Genomic DNA, 25,353 nt, shown 5'->3' on the forward strand with positions numbered 1-25,353 from the left:
TTTTGTCTTGAGTTATAACTCCAGCACACTCCTTTATTTCATAGTGGTAACTATTGTATACATTATGTTTTATTGCATGTACTTTATTTTACAGTGGTAACTATTGTATACATTATGTTTTATTGCATGTACTTTATTTTACAGTGGTAACTATTGTATGCATTATGTTTTATTGCATGTACTTTCAATTTGTTTTTCAAGTGAATTAGGTTTAAACATTTTCTTTAATTCACTGATTTTTGCCATAATCGAGCAGCCCTATCTCCAAGGTGTCCCTATTTGGCCCCCCTTTGCTTGACTACAACCCCCCACCCCCACACACACACACACACACACACACACACACACACACACACACACACACACACACAAACACACACAGCATCCTTTAGCTCTTGCGTGCTCAAAACCTCCCGCGTTACATGGCTAATCCAATAGAATATGCAAATGTACTGTTGTGATCATGACAAAGTGCGGTGGAGGGAAAACTCAGACAACATGCCCTGACAGGCGTGTGTCATGCGTGTGAACACGCCACGCACACCGAGGTCCACATGAGAGTTGACCCCCACCCCCCACCCCACCCCTAGCCCCCTCCTCCGCATCTGAACCCTTAGTGTTTCTGTCCTCTTAACATCTCATTTGGGTTCGCTCTCTTAACACTAGTGAGTAATACCTACTAAGACCTAATTTCTTCTGGGAGTTTTCATGTATTGTTTTGAAAGATGTTCTGAGATCACCTTGGCCTGGTGCACCTGTAACAGCAAAGGTCACTGCCGTGGCTGCCATGATGTTATATATGTTAGCACAGCACTGACAGGAAAGGGAAAAAAGTGAAATGTATACCTTAATGGGAACTATTTAGTACCTATAGGTGGTCTGGAACCACATTCTTAGTGGTTTTATTTGCTTTGCTCTCTCTCTCTCTCTCTCTCTCTCACTTTATCACCCCTTTTCCTGGCATTACGTTAGGACCTGACACTGACATTGACTCTGTATGTCATTTCTCTCTCTCACTTTCTCTCTCTCTCTGTCTCTCTCTCACCTCTCTGTCCCTCTCTCTCTCTCTCTCTCTCTGTCTCTGTCTCTCTCTCTCTCTATTTCACCCCCCTTCCACTCTATCTCTCCATTGCTCCGAGGACCAGAGTGCCTGCAGATGCATTTCTCTGTAGCCCACTGCCCCTCCCTGCTCTCCTCTCTTTCGCCCTGTCTAACCCTCTCTGTCTCTCCCTCCACTCTGTGTGTCTCTCTCACCCCCCTCAGCACACGCGCTCCACTATCAACAAAGCAAGAGACCGAGGAGGAAGCAGAGGAAGGGGGTGAGAGGAGAGCAAAGAAGTTTGAGGTGCTACCGTCCTACCGATAAGGTGAGTAGCCAATAAAGGAACTAAGGAGAAGCAAATATGTGGAAATAGCAAAGTCCGGCCAAGTTTAAGTTCAGCTTGACACAGACAGAAAGGCAAAATAAAAAATCAGATTGAAAGAGCGGGACATTCGTTGAAAATAGAAGAACATGACCTTATCTGTCTTCTTCCATCTTGTGTGATGGAGTGAGAGAGGATGGTGGAGATGCCACCATGCTGTAGTCTGGGAGAAGGTAGACACGTTATGTAGAGATTGCGTAAATAGAATGCATTTGTCCATCTGGCTACCATGTTGCTCAGTGACGTTCAGTAGCATTCTCCACTCCGGTAGCGCTACTCTTGATTTTTTGTCTTGAATACATAGTCTGTAAAATATTGCAGAATGTTGCTCAAATCAAGATTTGCCAGTAAATTTGGTCTGAATTTGGTCTCAGTTGTATAATGGGATGTGTTTTGAATGGAAGAAAGAATCAGGTGTACATTCATTCTTCTATCTATGAGACTCCCAATTTAAAAACTGAAATGTCACAATGATGAAGGTTGTATAACTTGAAGTACAACACCATGATGAAGAAGTACAACACCGCCATACCACCTCTTGGCAAAGTCTTTCGTACTCATTTTTGTCACTCTAGGGTGATGAGTCTATTTAGACTAGTATTGTGGTGTGGGTTCTATGATGTATGTTTGTATTTGGTCTGTTCATGTTTCAAGTTTTTCTTAACATTCTGTATGGTCTTTTCCAAATCTTTAATCCAATACAATATTGATTCATACCTGTCTTTACTAGTTTATGCAGGTGGCTTTATCGTAGCCACATTTTCAGTAGTGGTAATGTCGGCCTCATGGTCTGTTAACATGAGAGGGATCCCTGCTTGGAGTTATTACTTTTAGCAGCTCCAATAACAAGTTGAGCAAAATCACAAAAGTCTGATTTTGAAGTCAGCCTTACTGAAAATTTTAATTTGTTGTGTATTTGCTTAATCGTCTATCTGAAGTCCATTCATGATGACTTCATTGTATTTATGTTTTAAAAACCGTGGCTGTCCCACTGTGTGTTGGATTCAACCCTGGAGTGTGTCAGTGTAATGATTATACTACCCTACCTTGTGTTTACATTGGTGCATTAGTGTTTTCTTGTCAATGTTCTTGTAGTGCGAACATTTTTTTGTTCCCTCCAGTGCATATATTAGCGCAGATATATTGTGCAGCGTGCACTGCCGTTAATGCTGGCTGACAGTGTGATTCTCTCCACTCATGCATGTGTGCTGAGCAGTGTCAGGGTAGATGTTCTGTAGCTCTTAATTACTCAGTGTGTGTAATGAACTCTCTTTGTGTCACTGTGGGAGATTAATGCATGACTGTGAGTGTGTGTTTGTGTGCGTTTGTTTGTGTGTGTATGTGAATGTGTGCATGTGTTTCAATGCATGTACACAAAACAAGCTCCATTCTCGGAGACCTTTGGGTCTTTAATCTAATTAATTATCTCTCTCTCTATCTCTCCATCTCTCTCTCTCGTTTTCTCTCCTTCTTTCTCTCTCTCTCTTAAGTCAGTGCACACTGCCTGTGACGTGACCTGAGCAAGAGGACAGCAGAGGTCAAAGGGTAAAGGGCTCTATCTTTTGGCTCAGCTCAGGTGTTCTATGTACGACAATCTGACCATGCTCAATCTCCAGAGTGGCTCCAACTGGACAGGGCCCACTAACTGGTACCATCAGCCCAATGCAATAACATCACAACACGGCACAGGTAAGGCAGGAGGCATTTATGGACATACTCACACATGCACACTCTCATACAAATATTTGCATGTGTCGTGGTATGTGAATGCAGTGTGTGTGTGTGTGCTTTGCGTGTGTGTGCTTTGTGTGTGTGTGTATGTGTGAATGTCGGTACATGGAGGCAGTTTGTTGCTCTATGTCAGTATGTGTTGCTCACGCCTTGTGTCTGTGTTGCTTGTGAAGTCAGCTTGGGGTGAGCTGGAGACTCTTCCACATGACTGAGTTTAAACCGAGGGTGCCAATAGCTACAACATCTCCCTCTCCTGTTCTCTCTCTCTCACACTAGCACATGGATACATACACACACACACGCACACACACAAACAGTTTAAAAGCTATACGACGCCAGTAAAGTGGTTATGCTATACATCTAATCATAAATAAGGACCAAGATACATTTTTAGTTATTTGCTTATCTCTACTCATCCTTGTAATAGTAACCTTAAGAACACAATATAACAACAGCTCTCCCTGTTTTCATCGTCTGCTAGCTCAGTATCATGTCCTGTATAAAGCCAGTTTATGTTTGAATCACGTACCTGTGTTACATGTTTAATTGGCTGATCCGTGTATGAACTTACTCATCTCTCTGGCCTGCTGGCCCCAAGCAGACAGGTACAATGTGGATTTGCTCAAGTTTCTCTCTGTTAAAAAGGAGTTCTTCTTTGCCCCTGTCGTCTTAATGCCTGCCTTACAGGGTTTAAGTTCAAGGGCCTTGAGGCATATTCATATAGTGTGGCACTAAATGAATAAAATTGAATTGAATTGAGTTGAATATGCACTAAATGTCCCACATATACCAGTATTTAGATAGTCACCAAGAGTAAACAGAGTGACACTAAGAGTAAACATTCTATACATGAGCAAGTGGCTCTAAGAAACATATCAGTGCAGCCAAGGCAGTTTACCGGTATTGACCAGATTAGGCTTTGTTTCTTCATTTTTTCTCCTTTTTTATGTACTTCTCTCTTTTTTTCTTCTACCTCTGTCTGATCTGTCAGATGGCTGCGTTGATGACCTGAACCTGCAGATGGGTGGCGCAGGTGAGGGAGGGGTGCAAGGAGAGAGGGAGGAGTCGGATGAGTCCCAGCTCCACCTGCAGCTGAAGAGGAAGCTGCAGAGGAACCGCACCAGCTTCACCCAAGAGCAGATCGACGGCTAGAGAAAGGTCTGAGCACCACAGCTCAAACAGCACCACCTTAGATCTCACCAATTCATAACTCAATGTGGAGGTTAAAAGGTTAAGGAATGCGGTCAATCTGTCAGAGTTAGGACACAATTTAGTGCACAAAGTACAAAATGCCGCACCAAAGCATTCTTTATTCTACAATGCCTTGCAACAATCCGAAGAAAAAAAACATTTATGTATCATGTTAACATCACAGTGCTAGTGCGTAAGCGTGTTCATTTGTGAGTGTTTGAGTGCATATGTGTGCAAGTAGATGAAACTGTACTCCCTCCATGTGTTGCAGAGTTTGAGAGGACGCATTACCCAGATGTCTTTGCACGGGAGAGATTAGCAGCAAAAATAGACCTCCCAGAGGCCCGTATTCAGGTAACTCTACTGCCCCCTTCTGGCTGATATGGGTACCAACAGCACAGGATGTTCTAAGTAATTACAATCGATCACTGTGTATAAGGGTAATATGTGAGCATAAATTAGATAAATTGATATTGCATAATTATGTAAACTATGTTAGTTCGATAAAGAGTTAAATGTATAGTGCTCAAAATATATAGTCTTGAGAAGTACAGGCCTATAGAGTGTGACATATTCAAAGCTGCCAGGGAAAATTAAGAATGAGAGAAATTGTCTTTCAGTCACCACCTTATTCAGCATGTTTCTCCTTTGTAGGGACCAATATTTTTGACCTGTTTTAGACCTGAAGTTTAATTTAGGGGTTGTCAATGTCAGTGTTATGTGACTATGTGACCCTAAAATAACTTGCCCAATGAAAGTTGTGTTTGTGTTGGCAGGTCTGGTTCTCCAACCGCAGGGCAAAATGGAGAAGGGAGGAGAAGCTTCGTAACCAAAAGCGATCGGGGGCCGGGACTTCCTGTTCTCAGGCGCATACACCTCTGAGCACTTCCTTTAATTCTTCTGTCTATCACTCTCACCATGGTAACAACTCAGGTGTGCAGCATTCTTCTGTCATTATGCTTGCCAATGTAAAGTTGCATGACACAGCATCTCATGATATGTGCATGGGAAATGTATGTTGGAAAGTGTACGTTACGTACTTACTTATTCTTCCTCTTTCCTCCACTGCCCACCACCCCACTTCCCCATGTTTCTGTTCTCCTCTCACCTTCAGGCTCAGTTCACAGTCGGAGTGAATCCACCCTCTCAGGATACGGATCCCTCTCTGTGTTCTCCAGTGTGCAGGTAAGTCTTACTTCAAGTTCACGTGGAACATCCCCTCACTCTGTTGAACCTTTTTCACACCTCAGGACCATTATGGCCAGCCTCATGCACTTATACAAAGATACATTAAATCTATGCTCAGACAAAAAATGGATGAGCAGCTATTGAGCTGTAAGATAAAGGAGGTGACATAAGTTGTTAAGTGGAATCCACATTTTTAGGTTATATTGCCCCCTGCTGGCCACCATTGGACATGCTCCAGGCAATATGTTTGTTGAGGGTGTTGCCTAATTCATTTCAAGTGGATCACCAGCCTTTATTCTTATGGAAAAAGGTTTAGAAATACTCTGTTGTTACACCATACGATGTTGAAATATGGCATGTATGGTCTAGTTTCTCTCTGTGTCACATGGTCATTATTGCATTATTGGATTACCCTGCCACGCAAATAGTAGCTCAGAACAACACACACACTACTTGTAACAAATACACCAATGCATTCTTAACCTTTACCGTATCTGGAACAGGACAACCTGAATGAGATTCTCTAAAACACTCATTCCATCATAAACTCTAATTTCAATTTTTTCTTCATTCTCTCTCTCCTTTCCACTCTACTCCTTTCCTCACCTTTCCTGTCCTCTCCCTCCCTTTCCTGTTGTCTTGTCCTATCTGCCCCTCCTCTCCCTCCCTTCCTCCTGTTCCTCTCCCTTTCCCTCCTCTTCCTCCTCCCTCCTCCTCTCCTCTCCTCTCCTCTCCTCTCCCCTCCTCTCCTCTCCTCTCCTCTCCCCTCCTCTTCTCTCCTCTCCGCTCCTCCCTCTCTCCTCTCTTCTCCCCTCCTCTCCTCTCCCCTCCTCTCCTCTCCCTCCTCCCCTCTTCTCTCCTCTCTCCTTCCTCTCACCTCTCCCTCTCCTCTCCCTCCCCTCTCTCCTCTCCTCTTCTCTCCTCTCCCTCCTCCTCTCCCTCTCCCCTCTTCCTCTCCCTCCTCTCCTCTCCCTCCTCTTCTCCTCTCCCTCCTCTCCTCTCCTCTCCTCTCCTCCTCTCCCCTCCTCTCCTCTCTCCCCTCTCTCTCCTCTCCTCCCCTCCTCTCCACTCCGCTCCTCTTCTCTCCGCTCCTCTTCTCTCCTCTCCTCTCCTCTCCCCTCCTCTCCTCTCCTCCTCTCCCCTCCTCTCCCCTCCTCTCCTCTTCTCTCTCCCTCCTCTTCTCTCCTCTCCTCTCCTTTCCTCTCCTCTCCTCTCCTCCCTCCTCTCCCCTCCTCTCCTCCTCTCCTCTCCCCTCCTCTCCTTTCCTCTCCTCTCCTCTCCTTTCCCTCCCTCCCCTGTGGTCTTGTCCTATCTGCCCTCCTCCTCCTTCTCTCCTCTCACCTCGCCGATTCTCCTCCTTCCCCACTTAGTCGTTAACCCCTCAGCAGTCTTACTCCTGCATGCTCCCACCTTCCCCCTCCGGCCCTCCTCCCTCTCTTCCGCGCAAGTTTGACCCGTCCCCCTACCCCTCCCCTCACATGCCCCATACCCCCTCAGCCAGCAGCGGCACAGGTGAGTCATACAGGGCTTAAGGGCTATGCCTATAATATGGGTTATTGGGCCTAGAATCAGCACAATTACAAACGTCTGTGACGTCTGTTTTCCCCTGTCCACTCTTTTCCCCCATCAGGTTTTCTGACCTCAGGTCCTGTAACAGTTCCAGGTGGTGAGCAGGACCTGGGACAGTACTGGACCAGACTGCAGTGAGATAGGGTGTGACCTACGCATAATACCCCAAAACATCAAACTTAGGTGCAGTTCAACCTACATACACAACACGCGCATGCACACAATTACACACACACACACACACACACACACACACACACGCACGCACTCACACACACACACACACAACCAGTTTCATACAAATCAATATTCCCCTTACCAACACAATTTGTATAACCGCCTGACATAAGCAGAAAAGAAGTACAGTATATGACCAACTCCAGATTTAGCTAGATATCTCTAAACCCAACACTGTGAAGCCATGCCCTTACACTGAGAGCACAGACACACAGAGGTGGCCTAACCTAGACCACTGACCTGATACGGAGGAGAGGCCAGTAGCAGCAGCCCCCCATCTCCCCTCTACTGATCTGAGGAGGACTGACTAGTCAGCAGAGATCAGCAAGACTGTGGTTTGTGGAATGGACTACCTGCAAATACTCACTGCAAGCGATGACAATCAACATGCAACAACAGTCAGGACAGATGGAGTGGAGCAGAGACAATCCAGAAGCAGACGTGCTGCTTGTGACCACACGCATGAACACCTATCTGGCAATCACGGACAAACAGGGACATACCAATGACAATCAGTTTTTGTAAATGAAAAGACCCAATTGAACACAAATGCTGTACAGCCTATGACAGTCCTAGTTAGGATTGAAGTGAATATGAGTGCATATAAAAGGTGGGCATGGAATCATGCAGATCAGAGATGGACACGGGTGAGAGATGTCTGATATTATTATCAAGTGTAAAAGTTAGTCGTTCTATTTTTATTTTGATGTCATTTAAGTCTAGCTTTCCATGCATTCTTATAACTTTTCTCTTACACACATACCTACGCCCCCCCCCTCTCTCTCTATGTTGTCCATCAAAGAAAGAGTGAATTTTCATCTTTCATCTTTACATAAATGTGTATGCGGGTATGTACATCCACAAGAGAGAAACATGTGAGTGTAAATTTGTTTGTGCGTGTCATAATACACTAACACACAGTCAAAACAGCATATTCATCTCAGAGAGAGAGAAAGTGAAAGCAGAAAATGTTGCTGTGTGTATGATTAGTTTTGTGAGCATTTTTGTGTCTACCCTTACATGAAAAGTCTTCATAAATAAATTTTGAAATGTGAAATAAATCTGTAGATTTGAGTGTTAATCATTAATCATAAAATCAGAATTTCTCTCTCATTAATACAGTTATTTAATAGTTAACTCTTCCATATCCTTTCACATTTTTCTTTTAGACTCTTAAACTCAGAATCTTTCTCCCTTCTCTATTTCTTTTTTTTCCCTCAGAGGGTAATGTAGCTTAGCCCTATGTTTATTTCTCCCTGTCACTGAACAGTAGCATTTCCTGCCTATGTGACTGTGAATTTCCTGTTTTTGCTACACACATTACCACACCCTCCAAAAATAATGCTCCGACTGACAAAGCTCTCAAATTCTCTCGGGGGGCTGAAACATTCATACACCCACAGATAGTTATGCTATGTGCAGTTATAATATGACGGATGAGGGTAGAAAAGTTAAACAGAATATATTCACATCTTATCTTCATAAATTCTTATATGTTCTTCAATGTGTTTGCTGCACAGCCCAATCTATAGATTATGCCTCACTTAATAGCATTGAACTTTACCAAACAAAAAACTGATTTCCAAACTCCTTTGAAGCACTTCTAGTACATGAATCTAAATGTTTTGGAAGCACGCCAATTTAGTTGTGTACAGCTTTCATGACTAAAATCAAATTCTTTACGGAATGTTATTAACCTCAAGACCATGTCTATGGGCTCATCAACATTGTTCTGCTCTCCCTGTGTATTCCCATGGCGATTAGCTTGATGAGTTCTGACTGGAGGCAGAGGGTAATGAGCTGTGCAGACAGGAAGTTGGGCTGTGCATGCAAAGAGTTCCATCACGTACCTCCTATCCCCAACAGACCCCCGGAATCATGCCCATCAGGGCCCGAGGGTCTTTATGTGGTCTTCTGAGGTGGGCACCACACCCTGACGTGTTTATTCCAACCCCTCCCTGTATCTCTTTATCAGTCTGATTGCTGTGAAACCTTACCCTATACGGTGGTGCCCAAGGGGCCAGAGTATCTCATGTGGGTTCAACCCAGAGGTCGTTGTCATGTCACACTCACTGTGAGTGCACAGCTTTGAACACTGGGATGATATGCATAAATGGAAAAAAGTTTGAATAACAGTAGGACATGCCTGAAGCATGGTTATTGGCCGCCATTGATGTAGCTGCTGCTATTTAAACAAGACATTACAAATATGTACACAAGAGTCATTTGTGAATGTATCTGTTCAAGTGGTTGACCTCTGTGCCATCTCCCATCCCCCCCATCAGACCTCATTCTCTCTCTCTCTCTCACTCACTCACTCACTCACTCACACACACACACACACACACACACACACACACACACACACACACACACACACACACACACACACACACACACACTCACTCTCAAGCTCTCACACTCTGTTTTCTCTCGTTTCCTGTCACAGAGGAAGTGCCTCACCCTGCATATTTGCTCCCTATTGGCTCGCAGTCAGGGGAAGTGATTTGGGAGAGATAGGGCGACCGAGGGAGGCATAGATAGAGGGAGCGAGGGACACAGAGAGGGAGACAGAGTTGGGACAGGGCAGAGGGCACACAGGATGCAGAGAATGCATGGCAAAGGAGAGAAAGAGAGAGATAACAGATGAAGAGGACTGAAGTGCATTGAAGAGGAAATGGTTCTTTAGACACTGAGGTAAGACTTGAGGCTGCGACCAGCACACCGTTGAAAGAGAGCGGCAGACATATAGGCATAGGCATATAATAAACTGGGGAAAGTTGCAGTCATTTTCAGATGATCTAATACTACTTTTTAATTATGTTATTATAATTATAGCTATGTTAGGCTACTTCACTACAGGTAGCCTTAACTGTGTTGTACTGAATTCTCTCTCTCCCTCTCTCTCTGTCTCGCCTATTATCGCCTTATTAACTACTTAATAAGTTATCTTTCTCTCTCCATCTCTCCCAATCCTTGTACCAGTGTGTGAGTCTGCTGTAACGCTGGACAGGGTTTGGGGGGGGTGGAGTGGGAGAGTTGCTGCTGTGAATGGAAGTCAAGACATCGGTTCACATTTCACAATCAGTTGATGTGTTTTAGTTATGTTCAAACTGTTCTCATAATGGCCAATAGACTATTTGACCGTCTTTGGTAGGCCTATGTCATTTACTATATAGGCCCACTATATACCATTTCAATAAAGATTTGTGAGTAGGCCTACAGTAATCAATATTTTGTGCATTTTGTTGCTTTTATTTTGTTGAATGTGGGCTTAATAAACTGCACCTGTTCTAATTCATCAAGGTGTCATATTCTGTTCACATAGGTTCTGCAAATGCATTGAATGGGGGAGGGGAAATACTGCAAATATATGTAGGCTAGCCTACGTCTTAATTTGACTTTTTAAATATTTTAAATTTCAACAGATTTGAAAGTGACATAGCCTATTTACCCTGCCCACCTTAGGAAGGCACCCATAATTGGACATGCGCAGATTTGCTGTCATTCCAACAGGTCTCAGCGTCGGGAGAGGCATGTCCATTCCAGCCAGTGGCCACCGAAACTCAATTGAGACGCCGTCGGCTGTCAGGCAGAGAAAGAGAGCAAACCTTTAGGTTGGACAAGATGACTTTGGAACTCAGACATAGCCCAGGTCAATAAAAGAGGTCGTGTTTGAAATCAGCTTTAGCCTATATTAGGTCATGTTAGAGAGAAAAAGTTTACACTAGTCGACTTTTGTTTTCAGCCGATATACGCTAACCAGATAGCTAACGTTAACAGTAACGTTAGCTTTCCATCTAACCGTTTTAGTTTTAAACTAATTTATGTTTTATTTATAAAATATGTATGTGAAGTAGCCATACAGTCTCTCTAAGCTTGTGGAACCCCATGAAACACTACGAGGTAGACCCAAAGGTAAGTAACGTTAAAGTTAACGGATGGCTTTCTGTAAAATTTAATCTGACAGCCAAGGTTTTGTCACTGAAGGTAGGCTATATTCGGCGTTTCTGTCGATTCGAAACCATGAAAATATAGCCTAACGTTATACGAAAATAGACATAACGTTATGCCATACTTGAAGTTACAATGTAGCTTATTGTATTTGATATTCATGAAGCTAAGACATTTCGTGTGCTATGTGGCTTAACTTACCTGTCAGACTGACTGAATGGGTCTCACCTAGGCTACAGCAGGAAATCCGAAAAAGTGACCCGTCAAAGTTAGTTTCGTGGGTGTGTGAGTTGTTATCAGCTTTGATTGAAAGAGTCTGGTGTATAGGACTTAATTTTTAAACAGTCTGATGCTGTAGCCTATGTCAGCAGAGAAACGCAAAATTGCTCAGGAGGACATATGCAGAAGCAACTTAACCTAGGCTACCTTTACATGTTCTAATCATCACTAGACTAAACTTTCTTATATTCATAATTTGCTAAATTAATTTCATGTTGATTAATAATAATGATTTCATTGTATAATTTATGCTAATAAGGTTACTATGAATGAAATGCATCTCTCTCTAACAAGACAGCCAAATGTCCTCCCAGTGATATGTTTACATGCCCATAAAATGTGGATTTGGGTTCCAATTTAAATTAATCATTCATTTGCCCTGCATGGGCTTGTTCCTGCTGTCGTTTAAAAAAAACTCCCGTAGATGAAGGGGAACTGTCATACTGAAACTGTGTATGTGTGATTGTGCTTTTGACTTCTTGCCATCACAACATCAAGAAGCCTGTGCTGATTCTTTTTTAATGTGGTTTACAACCATTTTGAACTGCAGTCCTGTAGAACAGTATTGGCATAGGCCTATTATTAGTTTTCTGTGAAAAGATGGGGAAATCGAGAAAGAGGCAGTTAAACAAAGACGTTTGAAATCCATTTATCGAAACGTAAATAGCCTACTGCTCTGAGTGGTAGTGGGTAGCAGTTTTGGTAGTACCTTTCTGTTGTGGTTTGAACAGGTATGATGTCAGGACAAATGTGAAGCTTAGGCTGAATAAGCCAATAGGTATGTGTGGGCATAGTAAGTGGGTAAGATCCTCGTACCGCATGACTTGCGGTGAATATTGGTGAGGTCATTGTCTCTTCTGTATCAGTGTCATATTGCAGGTTCAGTAACGTCACGTGTGTGTGTCTGCTTCAAAAAAACAGAGTGTATTTTTATTTGAAGGATAAAATAAAAGCAACATGATGAACGATGCTGCCTCTGTGACGCACAGCTTACAGAATGCAGACAAACAGGAATGTCTACGCTGTGTGCGTGCTTTTCTTTGCCTGTAGTTAACCCTTAAAGGTGTACCATCACACCTGTGTGACGGGAATGTTGGAAAATGAACATTCTAAAGAATGTCTGGGTTCATTGAATTCAACATAGAATTTCAGAACCTTCAATTGTTGCGGAACGGAATCTTGCATTAGAATGTTCAAAACACCACACCTTATAGATAGGGCTATGCCCCACACCTTTAAGGGTTAAGGTAGGCCTAGAGCCTGTACTTCTGATTCCATACAGTTGTTGTCAAATTGTTCCTCACTGTCCCTAGTTGTGTCTGTTCAGTTTTGCCCTACAAAACTCCTGTGTGCATATTGGCTTCAGGACCACGACAGGGAGGAGTGTAATTTGATTGGCTGTTAAGCTCAAACTCTCCTTGTCAGAGGCTAGTAGGCCTTGGAGTGTTGGTTGGTTTATTCAAGTCTTTTGGTAGCACACCATTAGTTAGTTTCTTTATCACATCTCATTATTCTTATATTTTATCACAATGCATTATACTTATACTATACATGCTATACATATCCATTATACTAGAAGAGAGTACAAATCTTGGGTTTCAATTCTGCAACACTGCAGAGAAAGAGAGAGAGAAAGAGAGAGAGATTCTTTGTACTTCCCTAATGTCTTTACAATGTGCACATCATGGTGCGCCACCATGCTGCCTCATAGACATATTTTGCATAGCCTATGGTCTACTGTTTTTAGAGATAACAGTTAGATTTAACACAAGTTAACAAAGCTGATCATAGTATTTGGTGGTTGTGTCATAACAGCAACCATGGAGTCCTGATCAAGACCATAATATCCATCATATTCAATAGGCTAGATTATATACACCAGGACTTAAAATTAATTTTTCAAAATGGGATTTCAATGAGAGAACAACACTTCACATAGTCTTTTAACACATCTTTCACGTAATGAATGCACACTCTACAAAGTGAAAGTAGGCTTAATATGCGCTCTGTGTCTGTAGCTGTCTGTGCATGTCCGCAATTTAGAGAGAGAGAGAGAGAGAAAGCAAATAAAACCACTAAGGATGTGGTTCCAGACCACCTATAGGTATTAAATAGTTCCCAATAAGGCATACATTTCACTCACTCAGAGACCGAAAGAGAGAGAGAGAGCAACACCTGCAAAGTGGTTCTGTGTGTGTATGCATGGGGTTACGTTTGATTCTAGTCAGAAGGAGGTCCGTCCAGTCAATACTCCCGTATCCGCTCCATTATTAGATCAACGTTATCAGACAGCGCTGTAAAATGTGTGCAGGAGTTTCTTGCATTATGATGGCTAGAGTTGCGGGACTTAAATAATTTATGCGCAATATCCCCAATCCCACGCTGAAATGTAGGCCCTGTTCACAATTAACTTTGAGGTCAGAGGATCAGGCTATTTTATTGATTAATTTGGGCTAATGTATGCCAATCTGTTGCAATCAAATACAGCATAAAGCATTGGAACACACAGTATAAATGGGCAGAAGAAACCATAGGCCATGTGGCCAAATTGTACACAAACTTTGCGCACATTAAAGGCTGTGACATTTAATGCTCCCGCGTCTGTGTTCTGCGCATGCGGCACGTGACAAGAATTGTGATTAATTGTGAATTAATCAATTCAAATGCAATTTGTTTAGCCTATTGTAAACTGTTCATTTTCCAGTCTATGCAAGTCAATTAATTCAATTATACTGCATATTTTGCATTACTTGTTGTCCTGATTCTTCCTGTGGATCTTAGTGGGCACCGAGGATGCAATATTTTCATTGCTAGTTTTTAACAATTACTATTTCAGTTGTTTCATATGCATTACAAAATTAAACATAGTTTCAAAAACACACTTTTAGTTTTCATTCAAGTCTGCCAATTTCCTTAAAATGCAAATGATTATGTGAAATCTGAGGATTTGTCAGTATTCAGAAAATGGAAGTTACATTAAAAGTTAGGCAAATTAAGTAACAGATACTAATACTAGTCCATGCTCTGAAGCATTTTGTTTACCAATGAGTCCAACTGTCACATCCATAGTGCTGGAACTGCTCTGCTACCTAAACAGCCACAAATCAAAACACTTAGTGGGTGATTGTAGCCTGTGATGGGAATATCAAAGACATTGGTTAGTTCTAAAAATATGATCGGCAAATATATACAAATATAGGAAACTTTAAAGCCCACTTTGACTATCTTTGTAATTGCTGGTAAACAACAAACCAACTGCCCTCATGCATATGTGGGGTGGGGTAACTATGAAACATTTGATGCCCCATTTGAGGCCCTATTTCTTACAGAAAAGGCCAAAGAGGCCACTATTAAAACAATGACATACAAATAAATTTGAATGCATGAAAGCACACTGACTGGCCTGATACTGACCTCACCACAAGCCATTGTTGCACACACCCAGACTTTATTTGATGAATTGTAGCTAACTGCCCTGTAGCTTTGATTACAAATTCAAGTAGATTTCAGTGGGTTGAAAACCAGTTCTACACACCACAAATGCCTTAGATAACATCTTTCACCTGCAGCAATGTATCATGTTACACATGAATGGAGAATAATCAAGAGGTGAATAGAGGTTCAATCCTCAACATCCGCATCTGAATTGACCTGGTTCATGTTGTGTGCTCTGCAGAACTAGTTATCTGAGCAAATGGCATGCATTCAGGGAGTATTCAGAAAGTAGTTTGTGGTCTAAATATCTGCGTTGCAGTTCATTTTCACAGGAAGTAATACTGTCTTTTAGGGGAAAGAAAACATGAGGTTAAAGTGCACTTCCTGTGCCCCAACGGCTCATCAACGGGTTCTACCTGACTGTGGTTTCCCAGTGAAGCAGTCATTGGGTTTAGGAGACATTTGGCTAGAGGGCATTGTGCACTTTAATGTCAGACAAGACTTTCATGTACATCACATAATGCGCATCAATCATCAAACATCAATCTCATTTCAATCAGTCTTACAATTGTAAAACATTAAGATTTGTTAGAATATGTTTTATTGCTGAGGTTGACTTTAGCCCCTGGTCGAACCGCATAAAGATAGGCCTACACACTGCTCATCTGTTGAAGATGGATTATGATGTGAACATGCCACAACTCTGACATAAACACTACCCCTGAGGGCAAAGATTAGCTTCAGTGTCAAGGCCTGTTCAGTTTTGACATGTGACAGAAAGGAGTCATCATTGTAAGCATCACAGAAGGGCCCTAAAGTGTGAACATCGACCACCTTAGTGTATAGGCCTTCATTGGCCTTATATTATATTACTGTATATATTAGTCTGTTAGACTGTATTAGTCTGTTTCCCTTTCACCAATACACTCACAATGCATTCTCTTCCTCTTTGTTTTTTCCTATTATTTCTCTTTTACCCCTTCATGTGTCACTACAGTGATGTCTGAGGGGGCAGCCAGACCCTCGTCCCCATCCCCTTCAGTCTCACTGCTGGAAGTCAAAGCTGACACTCAACTGGTACTCAAGTCCTTCCTGCGTAATGCGCTGTCTGTTCCCGCGGCTGAGCGGCCTGGCAGGGTGGGCGGGACCTACCGCGACTCCAATAAGTACTCGTAAGTCAGCCTTGTGTGGACATTTAGTGACTATCTAGCAAACTGGAAAAGAACAAACTTGTCCATCCGCTGTAGTGATTTTTTTTTCCTGTTAACTATTCAAAATTCACTTTAGAGGCATCTCTAAAGAATGAAATTGACCACCGAAATGTACAGTGAAGAAAAGAAATGGAGAACTATATATATATTAATATATTGTGGTTGTGCCCTGATAATAATTACCTAATTTAAGATTAGGGGAGGGTTTGGGTTATGATTCAAGAATAGAAAAAGAGATCAAAAGACATTTCCCTTCTTCCAGTGCCAGCAGCAAGTCGCAGAAGAAGGCAGATAATGGCTGGGACTCGTGGGATGAGGCCATCAGCTCTGCTGAGGAGAAGAAGCACAGCATCAAAACCCTCATCAAGAGACGACTGCGTCCCCGCACACTCCAACGGCCTGAGGCACCGCGCAAAAGCGAGACGTTGGAGAAGGACAGAAAACCTGTCCAGTCAAAGAATGACCAGCCTGCCACTCACTCAGAGACCCTGCATAAGAAGCCTGAGGTAGTCCTCATCCAAGGCCTTTCTTACATTTACGTTTTGAAAGATAGATAGATAGATAGATAGATAGATAGATAGATAGATAGATACTTTATTGATCCTCAAGGGGAAATTCAAGGGTCTCAGTAGCATACAGACATAACACACAACATGCACTTACAACAGAAATGGTAAACATTAGTATAGTATAAACATATAACTAAACTCCACTGTACAATAAAGACAGTAGAAGATAAGATAAGAAACTAACAAAACTAAATGCTAAATACACTATATAAGTTAAATTAAGAAAGTCCAATGTGCTTGAGGGTGATCAAGCATAAGACGCTTGTAGTGACAGGGCCAGGACTGGTGAGGTGCTAAAGGGAGTGAGTGTCATGGTGAAGGTGCAAACAGTAGTCCAACCATAGTCCTTAGTTGTGTGTGCCTGGCAAGGTGCTCAAGAGAGTGGGTGTCATGGTGAAGGTGCAAAAAGTAGTCCAACATTAGTGCAACAGTAAGGTCTAGAGACCAGCATAAATAATATAGACAAATAGGAGAGTAAAGTGTAATGTAGACAAGGTAAAATAAAAAAACTATTTCAGTGCAAGAACAGGTTGAGGTAACAGTGTAGCAGTAAAACAGTAGTGAAAACATTAGGCTGTGTACAATAGTAAAACAGTAGTAAAACAGTAGTAAGCAGTAGTGGGCAGTCAGTACTCAAAAAACATGGACATGGAGAGGGTGGAGAGGCAGACAGACTAAGCAGAGAAGTCTATCTCTCCTCTTCCCTTTAGTGAGGCATTGAACAGTTCAATGGCCCTAGGAACAAATTGCTTCCTCAGCCTTTCAGTTGTGCATGGCAGTGAGCGAAGTCTCCAGCTGATCAAGCTCTTTTGGTTTTTGATAGTGCTGTAGAGCGGATGACATTCATTGTCCAAGATGTTGATCAGTTTGTTTAGGGTCCTCTTGTCAGATATATATTGAAGTGATGCACTCCAGTTCAGCTCCCACTACAGAGCCAGCCTTCCTTACCAGCCTGTCAAGTCGCCCAGCATCCTTCTTCTTTTTGTCAACTTATCAGTTATGCATATTCAATGATCAATTTCAAGGCTGTGGGCACACATGGGCTTATTCTAACTTTAAATTGAGCCTTTCTGATAACTTGTTTTGATTGGTATACAGATACATTATTTATTGAATTCCTAAAGCCTTTGTGGCTGCTGTGTGCAGTAAAGAGGAATGTCATGATCTTTAAATTCAGCTATCGTTGCTTTCAGCAGGAAGATGTGGGCTCCTCGCCTTCCTCTCCCGAGGATGAAGAAGAGAAGAAGCAGGGCGAGGACGGGAATAAGAAAAAGACGAAGAGCAAACGCAAAATGCAGTTCTCTTCAATCTTCTCTATAAAAGCTTTAAATCCAAGCCCAAGAGTGACGATCCGAAAGGCCCAGCACACTGGTGGTCTCGCCTGACCCCCCGACCTCGCAGGAACCACTCTCACCCTGTGAGTCATCGGCGAACACACCGACCGTCTCACACGGCCACTCCATTAGGACTTTATGAAATATGTAAATTTGGGTATCATGAAAACACTGTAGTCTGTCTTCACTGTATTTACTCATTCACCAGATTCTTTTGAGCATGTCTGTGCCCAAAGGCATTTCAGCCGTAACGCTTCCATTTGACCTCTGCTGGCCTTCTGTGCCCCAGCCCACCCTCCCGAGTTCTATGAGGACGTGGCCGATACTCTGGAGCGGATCGCCAGGCAAAGCGTGAAGAAGAAGTCCAAACCTGTGCCGCTCTCCCTCAGTCCCCCGCCCAGCCAACCTGCAGGTACTGGAGTTTCAGTATGGCATGCTTCACTTAGTCATTTAACCAAGCAGGAACACACACACACACACACACACACACACACACACACACACACACACACACACACGGGACAAATGTCTTGAAGTGAGTTTTTTTTTTTCCTTTTAAGTTTCAGCCAATGCCAAGAACGATGTGGTTCAACAGCTGGTCCAGATGCTCTGTACAGAAGGTGACATCATGAATGACAAGGTAGACCTACTAGACTATTTACACACACACACGCACACACACTCTCACACACACACAGCATTGTGATTCACATGACATGTAGGTCATGATCAGTTCTGCTTTGAGTTCTGCTGTGGTGGTGAAGGAGAAAGAGTTACTGTTAAATGCTGATAGCTGAAGCTGATGCTCTCTCTCTCTTTCTTTCTTTCTTTCTTTCTTTCTTTCTCTTTCTTTCTCTCTCTCTCTATCCTATTCTGTCTCTATTGAAATGCGCAAGAGTCTAAAGCCACCAGCAGCATCTGGGTAATTACAGGCCTCAGATCAGGACTGTGGGGGCTGTCATTAGTTGGGGGTCAGATTTCATGCTGCATGGTAAAACAAATAACTGCAGGACATTCTGCATTGTTCAGCCCAAGTTCATCTTCATCATGTTACAGCCTTGTGTGTGTGTGGGAGCGTGTGTCTGTGTACCGTGTTAGAAAATGTTGTAGTCATAGTGACTGCATGCCTTGCTTTGCTGTGTGTGTGTGTGTGTGTGTGTGTGTGTGTGTGTGTGTGTGTGTGTGTGTGTGTGTGTGGCAGAGGAGGTTGTTATCCTCAGGCTACTTACTTGCTTTGTCTTTGTGTTGCGTGGAGTTGTAGTGAGGCCTGCTTGGCTAGCATGTGTGCTGTCAGATGTAGTTGTCCCAGTTGGCGGCATGTTGGCCGTGTGTGTGTGTGTGTGTGTGTGTGTGTTTGGGTGAGGTGTGTGTATGTGTGTTTTGGGTACTGGGATAGGTTATACTTACAATGTCTGTCTGGTTCCAGATCAACGCTAACCCGTTTTTACGCACATCACTGGACCGCCTTTCGTACCCCTCTTTCGCTAAGCTGCTGGACGCTTACGCTAGTCAAACACTGCCCCCGGCCACACCCCACCGGTCCCCGCCAGCCCCACACTACGCAAAGTGGCCCTCACCATGGAGGCATCGCGCCGCGTTCTCACGGCAACAGGTGCGCGTCAGCACCTGAAGGAGCATGCTGAGCGTTACATGGAGAACTTTGCTCCGTGGATCAAGAACCAAGGAGGCTGGGTAATCTCATCTTAGCTGTGTGTGTGTGTGTGTGTGTGTGTGTGTGTTCATCAACCTTACACTCAGTAAGTCTTTTAATCAAGGTGTTGTATTGTCAAAGATTTTCAGTACTCTGTAATGATCTGAATCTTTAAGATATGTAGTCAGGTAAATGGAAAGATAATGTGTGAGTGCGGAGTGATCACTCCACTTTCGTCCTTGTAACAGTCCCCTCTCCTCTGCAGGAAAACATTGTGGAGGAGATCCATGAGTATGACTGACAGCTGGGATCCTGAAGTGCTTTTTACAATGGACTTATCATGAACTGTGGATATTGGAGTCAGCCATGGATGTGACAAAAAACAAACAAAAAAAATTGTTGTAATGATCGTGACTGTTATTTTTGTAAAACAGGTTTTCAGCCGAAAAGGCCAAATTGTTTCTATACCGTGCTTTTTATACTAATTTTTAAATGTTTTTAAAGAAATCATGAAAACACAAATTGTTGCTGTCTTTATTCTACTATGGTAAATGCATACAGATATTTACAATGAGAAACAGGTTGCTGTACATGCCCAGGATGTGCCTATGCGAGAAGGGACATATGGTTGGTTATAAACAACTTAAAGCGTCTAAATTGCCATTTAAAGAACAACCAAAATATTTACCATAAATCACACTACAATATAAAATCAATATTACGGTACGCATTTTTCTTTTTTTGAAATGAAATGTTTACATTAATGCCCAATTACAAAGATGCCATCCCTTAGATCACAACAGAAGTCCTTGCCTCTATGAAAAGGCAGAATCTTAAATGTGAGATAAATTAGTCAGTTCTAACATACAGGGTCTGACCCAGGAGAGATGGCAGATATCAGAACTGGATTACAGTATTCGAAAAAGATAATACTGTCATAATTACATCAGAATTGCTGTATATCCACATTTATGCCACTCTGCTTTAAATTCACCACACAACTTTGGAGACACACATAGCAGTCCATTGCAGATTTGTTTTTTTTTTTTATCAATTGTGAAGTTTTTTCAAAAGTTCCTGAAATATTGTGTGGGTAAAAGACAGGAGGAGTATGTACATTCATGTTAGGTTGATGTTGCACAACCGAGGTGTAACACCAAATATGGGGAGTGTGTGAGTGGAATCATCTCCGTCCAGATTGCACCTCTGCGCAGTAGACCTCTGGTCAGTCCAGGTACTTCTCTGCCCGCCTGATTTGGCAGTACATCATCATGGAGAAGACCAAAGCCAAGAGCTGAAACCACACATGGACACCATTTGTAGCAGGATGGGGATGGGGATATGAAAGTAGACAATTAAGGAAGTGTTCTGGACTCTGGACATTTGTTGTAGTAATCAGTATTCACTTTTGAACAGAAGCTCCCTGTACAGAATTTTTAATTTTTTGTTTTATGGAAGGGATGCTGAGCCAAGTGTCAAGTGAAGGCCAACCAGGGAAGTTGGTTGCCAGATGTATGGGCTATTTACAAATCTGTTGAGGCTATGTTTTATGAACAAAGAACTAGAAATTGTACATGCAGAACAGTTGATGTGTTATTGGACTCAAACTATGACACAGAAATTGTTAAGAGATTCGATACCTGAACAATAACGATGCAGATTCCAAATACCAGCACTGAGGTGATGTTATCGAGGAGCCACGTTCTGGCCTTCTGATAGCAAGGCTGTTTTAGAGAAAGACAGAAATCCTTACCACAGAACTTGTGCATGATCTTATGGAAGAGGAGTAGGGAAACTTTTAGAGTTTTAGAGACTTTTTTTTCTTTCTCTCTCCTGGTTAGTGGGTGTGGAGTGAGGTGGGGGTTAAAGTCAGAATTTGTTAGAAAGCCAGATACCTTCTCAGCTAAAAGTCAGGATTTCTGAAGTTATACATTTCCTTCTCAGAAATTCTGACTTTCCACTCACACGAGAGAGACAAAAACATTTTTAGGCCCTTATACAAATTACCAGTTAAACACTGAAACTTTAAAAACAATCAAACAAAACAGTTCCTCATCCTCCAAGTCTGTGACTGATCCTGACCTCTTGCCATTCCTTGCCATCCTCACACGAATCACCGCTTAGACAGCAGGACGCTGGCAAAATGAGCTCGCCCATCACATTGTACCAGTCCTCCTTTTTGGTCACACCGCAGCACTTGAACTAGGAGGCAAACACACCATATGCCTGTGAGGACTAATTCCACCATCTTATCATGTCAAATATCATGAGGATGGAATATCACCATTTTCTGCACAGTGTCCCATGAAAGCTTTAGGCGTTCGTCGGTCTGGTAGTTTTCCATTCCCTCTAACAAATCAGCCTGTGCTTTTTTATCCAGCTAAAGGTGGAGTCGGGAGTGAAGAAACAAACCAAGAGTAGGTGAAATGAGAGATAATAAACAAGGTAAGTGAGTCACTGAAACGTCTGATCGTCACTGAAACATTTCATGACTAATACAAACATGTCAGGTCTGGAAGATGGAGGGCCACTGACCTCCTCCTGGTAGACGTGGACAGTCACAGCTAGAACCACTTCAGTGAGGACCAGGATCAGGAGGATGACGAAAAACTGGAGGACATACAGTATGATCAAGTGTTTTTGTGTGTTTTTCTCTCGTCTGTTAACATTGCCATGCCATTAAACATAGTGCTCACCAGGGGGAGTCCATAGACTGTGAACAAGCACCCAGAGAGCTGGCACACAAATTACACTTCAGACAGAATTTTTTCACTCTCTCTCTCTGATATCTGTTGAACTGCTATCCTGAATATCAGTTTGAAGTCACTGCTTTTAATACAGTATATCACTCAATAAGGCTTAGAAGGATCAGATTGTCACCACACAATATATATTGTCATGATAGGCATATGCTACAGGCATTGAAAAGGCGACACATTGTAATTGAAGAAAAGCCAGTTTGCCCTCAGATATGTTATCTATGCTGATATATTAGGTATGCTGAGGTGCATAGTGCATTTCCGTTTTAGAAGAACAGGTCAGTCAAATAGCAGAGGAGCAAAATATGTTTAGTGTACTCAGGGTCATTTCTTCGGTGTGGCAATAGCAGATGGGAACAGCCATCCAGCTGTTCGGTCTGGCCCCGGTCTGACCCCGTATTTGCTGTTGTGATGTCACCCAGCTATGCCCAGATGCCTTACCGTCATCAGCAAGCACCGCTGCTCCTTCAGGGCGCCTAGGCAACCCAGGAAGCCTGTCACCATGGTGATACCCCCGGCGACCAGCAGCAGATTGGCAGCAGAGAGGGAGGGAAAGGATAGAGGGAGAGCGGAGATCTCTGCCTGTTTGAAGGACAACCAGACCCCCACACCGAACAGGCCACATCCTCCCAGCTGCACGAGAGACAGGCAAGTTCACACAAATGAAAAGTGAAATACCCAAGGCTGTTCTCGCAGGTGCAGATAACCCTACAAAACTGAATGAAGCGTAATAAGAGTATATCAGTAGTGCAAATGAACAAAAACATGATGTGATGCATGAACTGATCAGAGGTGGCCAGAGAAAAGCAAACACAACAGAGACACAAGGGACAGCCTAGGCCAGGCTGATGTGAAACTGACCCAGAAGATTAAGTTGAAGATGAACATGAGGTACTTGACGCAGCACAGGCATCTCCGTGTCACGGTCATCCTGAAAGGGTGAGGGAAGAGAAGAAGAACATGAGGGTTATTCCAGCAGATATCATATTTGGCACAAGGCCTGTGGGTCATCAAGAAGTTATTTAGGAATTTTGTAATTAACGTGTTTATTCAAAGTTTGTCGAGTACACACAGTCCAGGGGAATCTAATGTCCTGTCCTACTGACAGGAAATGGCGTTTCCAGACAGGAAGTGACAACCCTTAACCCACTGCTGTGCTAATTGTGTCGTTGCAGGGCCTTTCACAGTCAGAGACAATAGACCACCCCCAAGCTCTTACTCACTTAAAAATGTGGCCTACACTTGGCAAGACAGGGCCTGGGGATACTACTATTGACATGACTCAGAGACTCCTGTTTTTGCCAGGATATGTCTGTCAGGAACCATCTCCCCAGCTGAACACAATAGTGTGGATTTGACCTAACATGGAGCTCTTTCAGTCACAGTCTGAACTGTAGTTGTTTTTAAGTTGTAGCAAAAGATTTAAGGACAAAATAACTTTGAGAGTCTCAGGCCATACAATCTCAGATTATGACTATGGCACCACACAAAATTACAGTGCTTTTGTTGATCGCCACATCAGAGTTCTTCACTTGAAACAAAAACATATGGAATCTTTACTGTATGGCAATATGGGCAATATGACTCTATTCTACCCATCGTTTCAAATGGGACTTATGAATACTTTCCACCATGTTGATTTGTGACATTTTTGAGAGAGAGAGAGAGAGAGAGACTGATGAACATCCATGCACACACACACACACACACACACACACACAAGCATACATACTGTAGCCACATATACACTCCTCCCAATCCTTTCATGCAGTTTCATTAAAAACACCTCTTCATCTAATCCAATAGCCAATAAAGTAAATGAGAAGGACGAAGACATAGCTCTCTTGTTATTCTTATTGCCAGTCTTACTTTAGTTTAAAGTGTTTTAGATAAGGATTCTATTTGCTCAATGACTCAAGAGTACCATCATAATTCGATTATGGTCAGGCCAAAAAACAGATGAAAAGTACTCCAAAGTAATACTTAAACACACTGCAGGCCATGATGGAAATGTCCAGTAGATATCAATCATATGTTTAGCTTTACTAAAAAGTAGCCCCTGACAGCTAGTCTAGGCCTAGTGCCTTATGAGCGTGCCCTTTACTGTACCTGTGGTCGGTGGTAAGATTCCTGTGAGGTGACGAAAGGGTAACTGTTCCAGCTGACAGACGAGGTCCTCCTCTGGGCACGAGTGCTTCTCTTGTGATTTGGCCAGATGCCTTTGCTGAGACTGAGGATTTTTGTCGTCAGCTAATGCAAACCCTTTGTAGTCAGATTCCTTGTTTTAAATTCCATAGACGTCCGTGTGGCTCCCCGTTGTTGTTAAGAACTCCTTCACACAAGAAAGCAGCACAGATGAAAACCAGTGCACCTCTTTTTTTTGCTCCGATCGTAGGACTTGGAATATTTGTCTCCCTCTTTCTGTCTTGGAAGTTTCTCTTTTCCCTTTCTTTGTTACAGCCTTAGATGTGCATGTTTGTCTTCCTCTGCTGTTTTGTCTTTCCTTTGTTCTTCTTTCCACTTTTCTATTAGCGCAAAGTTTTGCCTCTTCTTTCCCTTGTTGTCAATGGTTTCCAGATGTAGAGGTTTGCCCTCCCCTCTCTCTCATACTCCCTCCCTCCCTCTCTCTCATACTCCCTCCCTCCCCTCTCTCTCATACTCCCTCCCTCCCTGTCTCTCTCTCCCTCTCTCTCTCTCCCTCTCTCTCTCACTCTCTCAGTCCTCTGTCTCTTGAGAATTCATTCTTTTCCACTGGCCTTCTTCACTTCCCCCTCCCCCTCTGTCCACCAACTCTGGTAACCCCCCCCCTCCTCCGCCTCTG

The 25,353-nt window shown here is 43.0% G+C and overlaps 3 protein-coding genes across 3 annotated transcripts; 2 read left to right on the forward strand and 1 right to left on the reverse strand.

Moving 5' to 3' along the window:
• The first annotated feature begins 1,149 nt into the window (after positions 1 to 1,149).
• On the forward strand, positions 1,150 to 8,401 carry pax10 (paired box 10). Its single transcript, XM_048245844.1, is given in 8 exon segments — positions 1,150 to 1,367; positions 2,915 to 3,113; positions 4,147 to 4,313; positions 4,620 to 4,700; positions 5,123 to 5,279; positions 5,461 to 5,531; positions 6,905 to 7,046; positions 7,165 to 8,401. Coding segments are annotated over 7 exon segments (801 nt in total). The 5' UTR covers positions 1,150 to 1,367; positions 2,915 to 3,007; the 3' UTR covers positions 7,242 to 8,401.
• Positions 8,402 to 10,347: 1,946 nt separating this feature from the next.
• bcl2l12 (BCL2 like 12) lies at positions 10,348 to 20,291 on the forward strand. The gene is given in 10 exon segments (XM_048245482.1): positions 10,348 to 11,258; positions 16,006 to 16,180; positions 16,482 to 16,725; positions 17,982 to 18,167; positions 18,331 to 18,358; positions 18,412 to 18,534; positions 18,683 to 18,762; positions 19,549 to 19,670; positions 19,673 to 19,814; positions 20,039 to 20,291. Coding segments are annotated over 9 exon segments (1,134 nt in total). The 5' UTR covers positions 10,348 to 11,258; positions 16,006 to 16,007; the 3' UTR covers positions 20,075 to 20,291.
• Positions 20,292 to 20,293: 2 nt separating this feature from the next.
• Positions 20,294 to 25,122, reverse strand: tspan4b (tetraspanin 4b). Its single transcript, XM_048245295.1, has 8 exons — positions 24,642 to 25,122; positions 23,394 to 23,463; positions 22,974 to 23,165; positions 22,309 to 22,383; positions 22,058 to 22,153; positions 21,856 to 21,975; positions 21,414 to 21,497; positions 20,294 to 21,067 (listed from the first exon to the last, which is right to left on the reverse strand). The coding sequence occupies exons 2-8, from the start codon at positions 23,460 to 23,462 to the stop codon at positions 20,999 to 21,001; spliced, it is 705 nt and encodes a 234-aa protein (XP_048101252.1). The 5' UTR covers position 23,463; positions 24,642 to 25,122; the 3' UTR covers positions 20,294 to 20,998.
• Between the last annotated feature and the right edge of the window lie 231 nt (positions 25,123 to 25,353).

The sequence above is a fragment of the Alosa alosa genome, chromosome 6, assembly GCF_017589495.1.
Source record: "Alosa alosa isolate M-15738 ecotype Scorff River chromosome 6, AALO_Geno_1.1, whole genome shotgun sequence".
Taxonomy (NCBI): Eukaryota; Metazoa; Chordata; class Actinopteri; order Clupeiformes; family Clupeidae; genus Alosa; species Alosa alosa.

Excerpts from the sequence above, each read along its gene's own strand:
- tspan4b (XM_048245295.1), bottom strand. The coding sequence starts at position 23,462 with ATGACCGTGACACGGAGATGCCTGTGCTGCGTCAAGTACCTCATGTTC. Across the intron at positions 21,498-21,855 it reads ATGGCAAGGAATGGCAAGAG|CCTTGCTATCAGAAGGCCAG; the intron begins GTCAGGATCAGT and ends TCTCTAAAACAG. Across the intron at positions 21,068-21,413 it reads TCTGCATCGTTATTGTTCAG|CTCTTGGCTTTGGTCTTCTC; the intron begins GTATCGAATCTC and ends GTGTGGTTTCAG.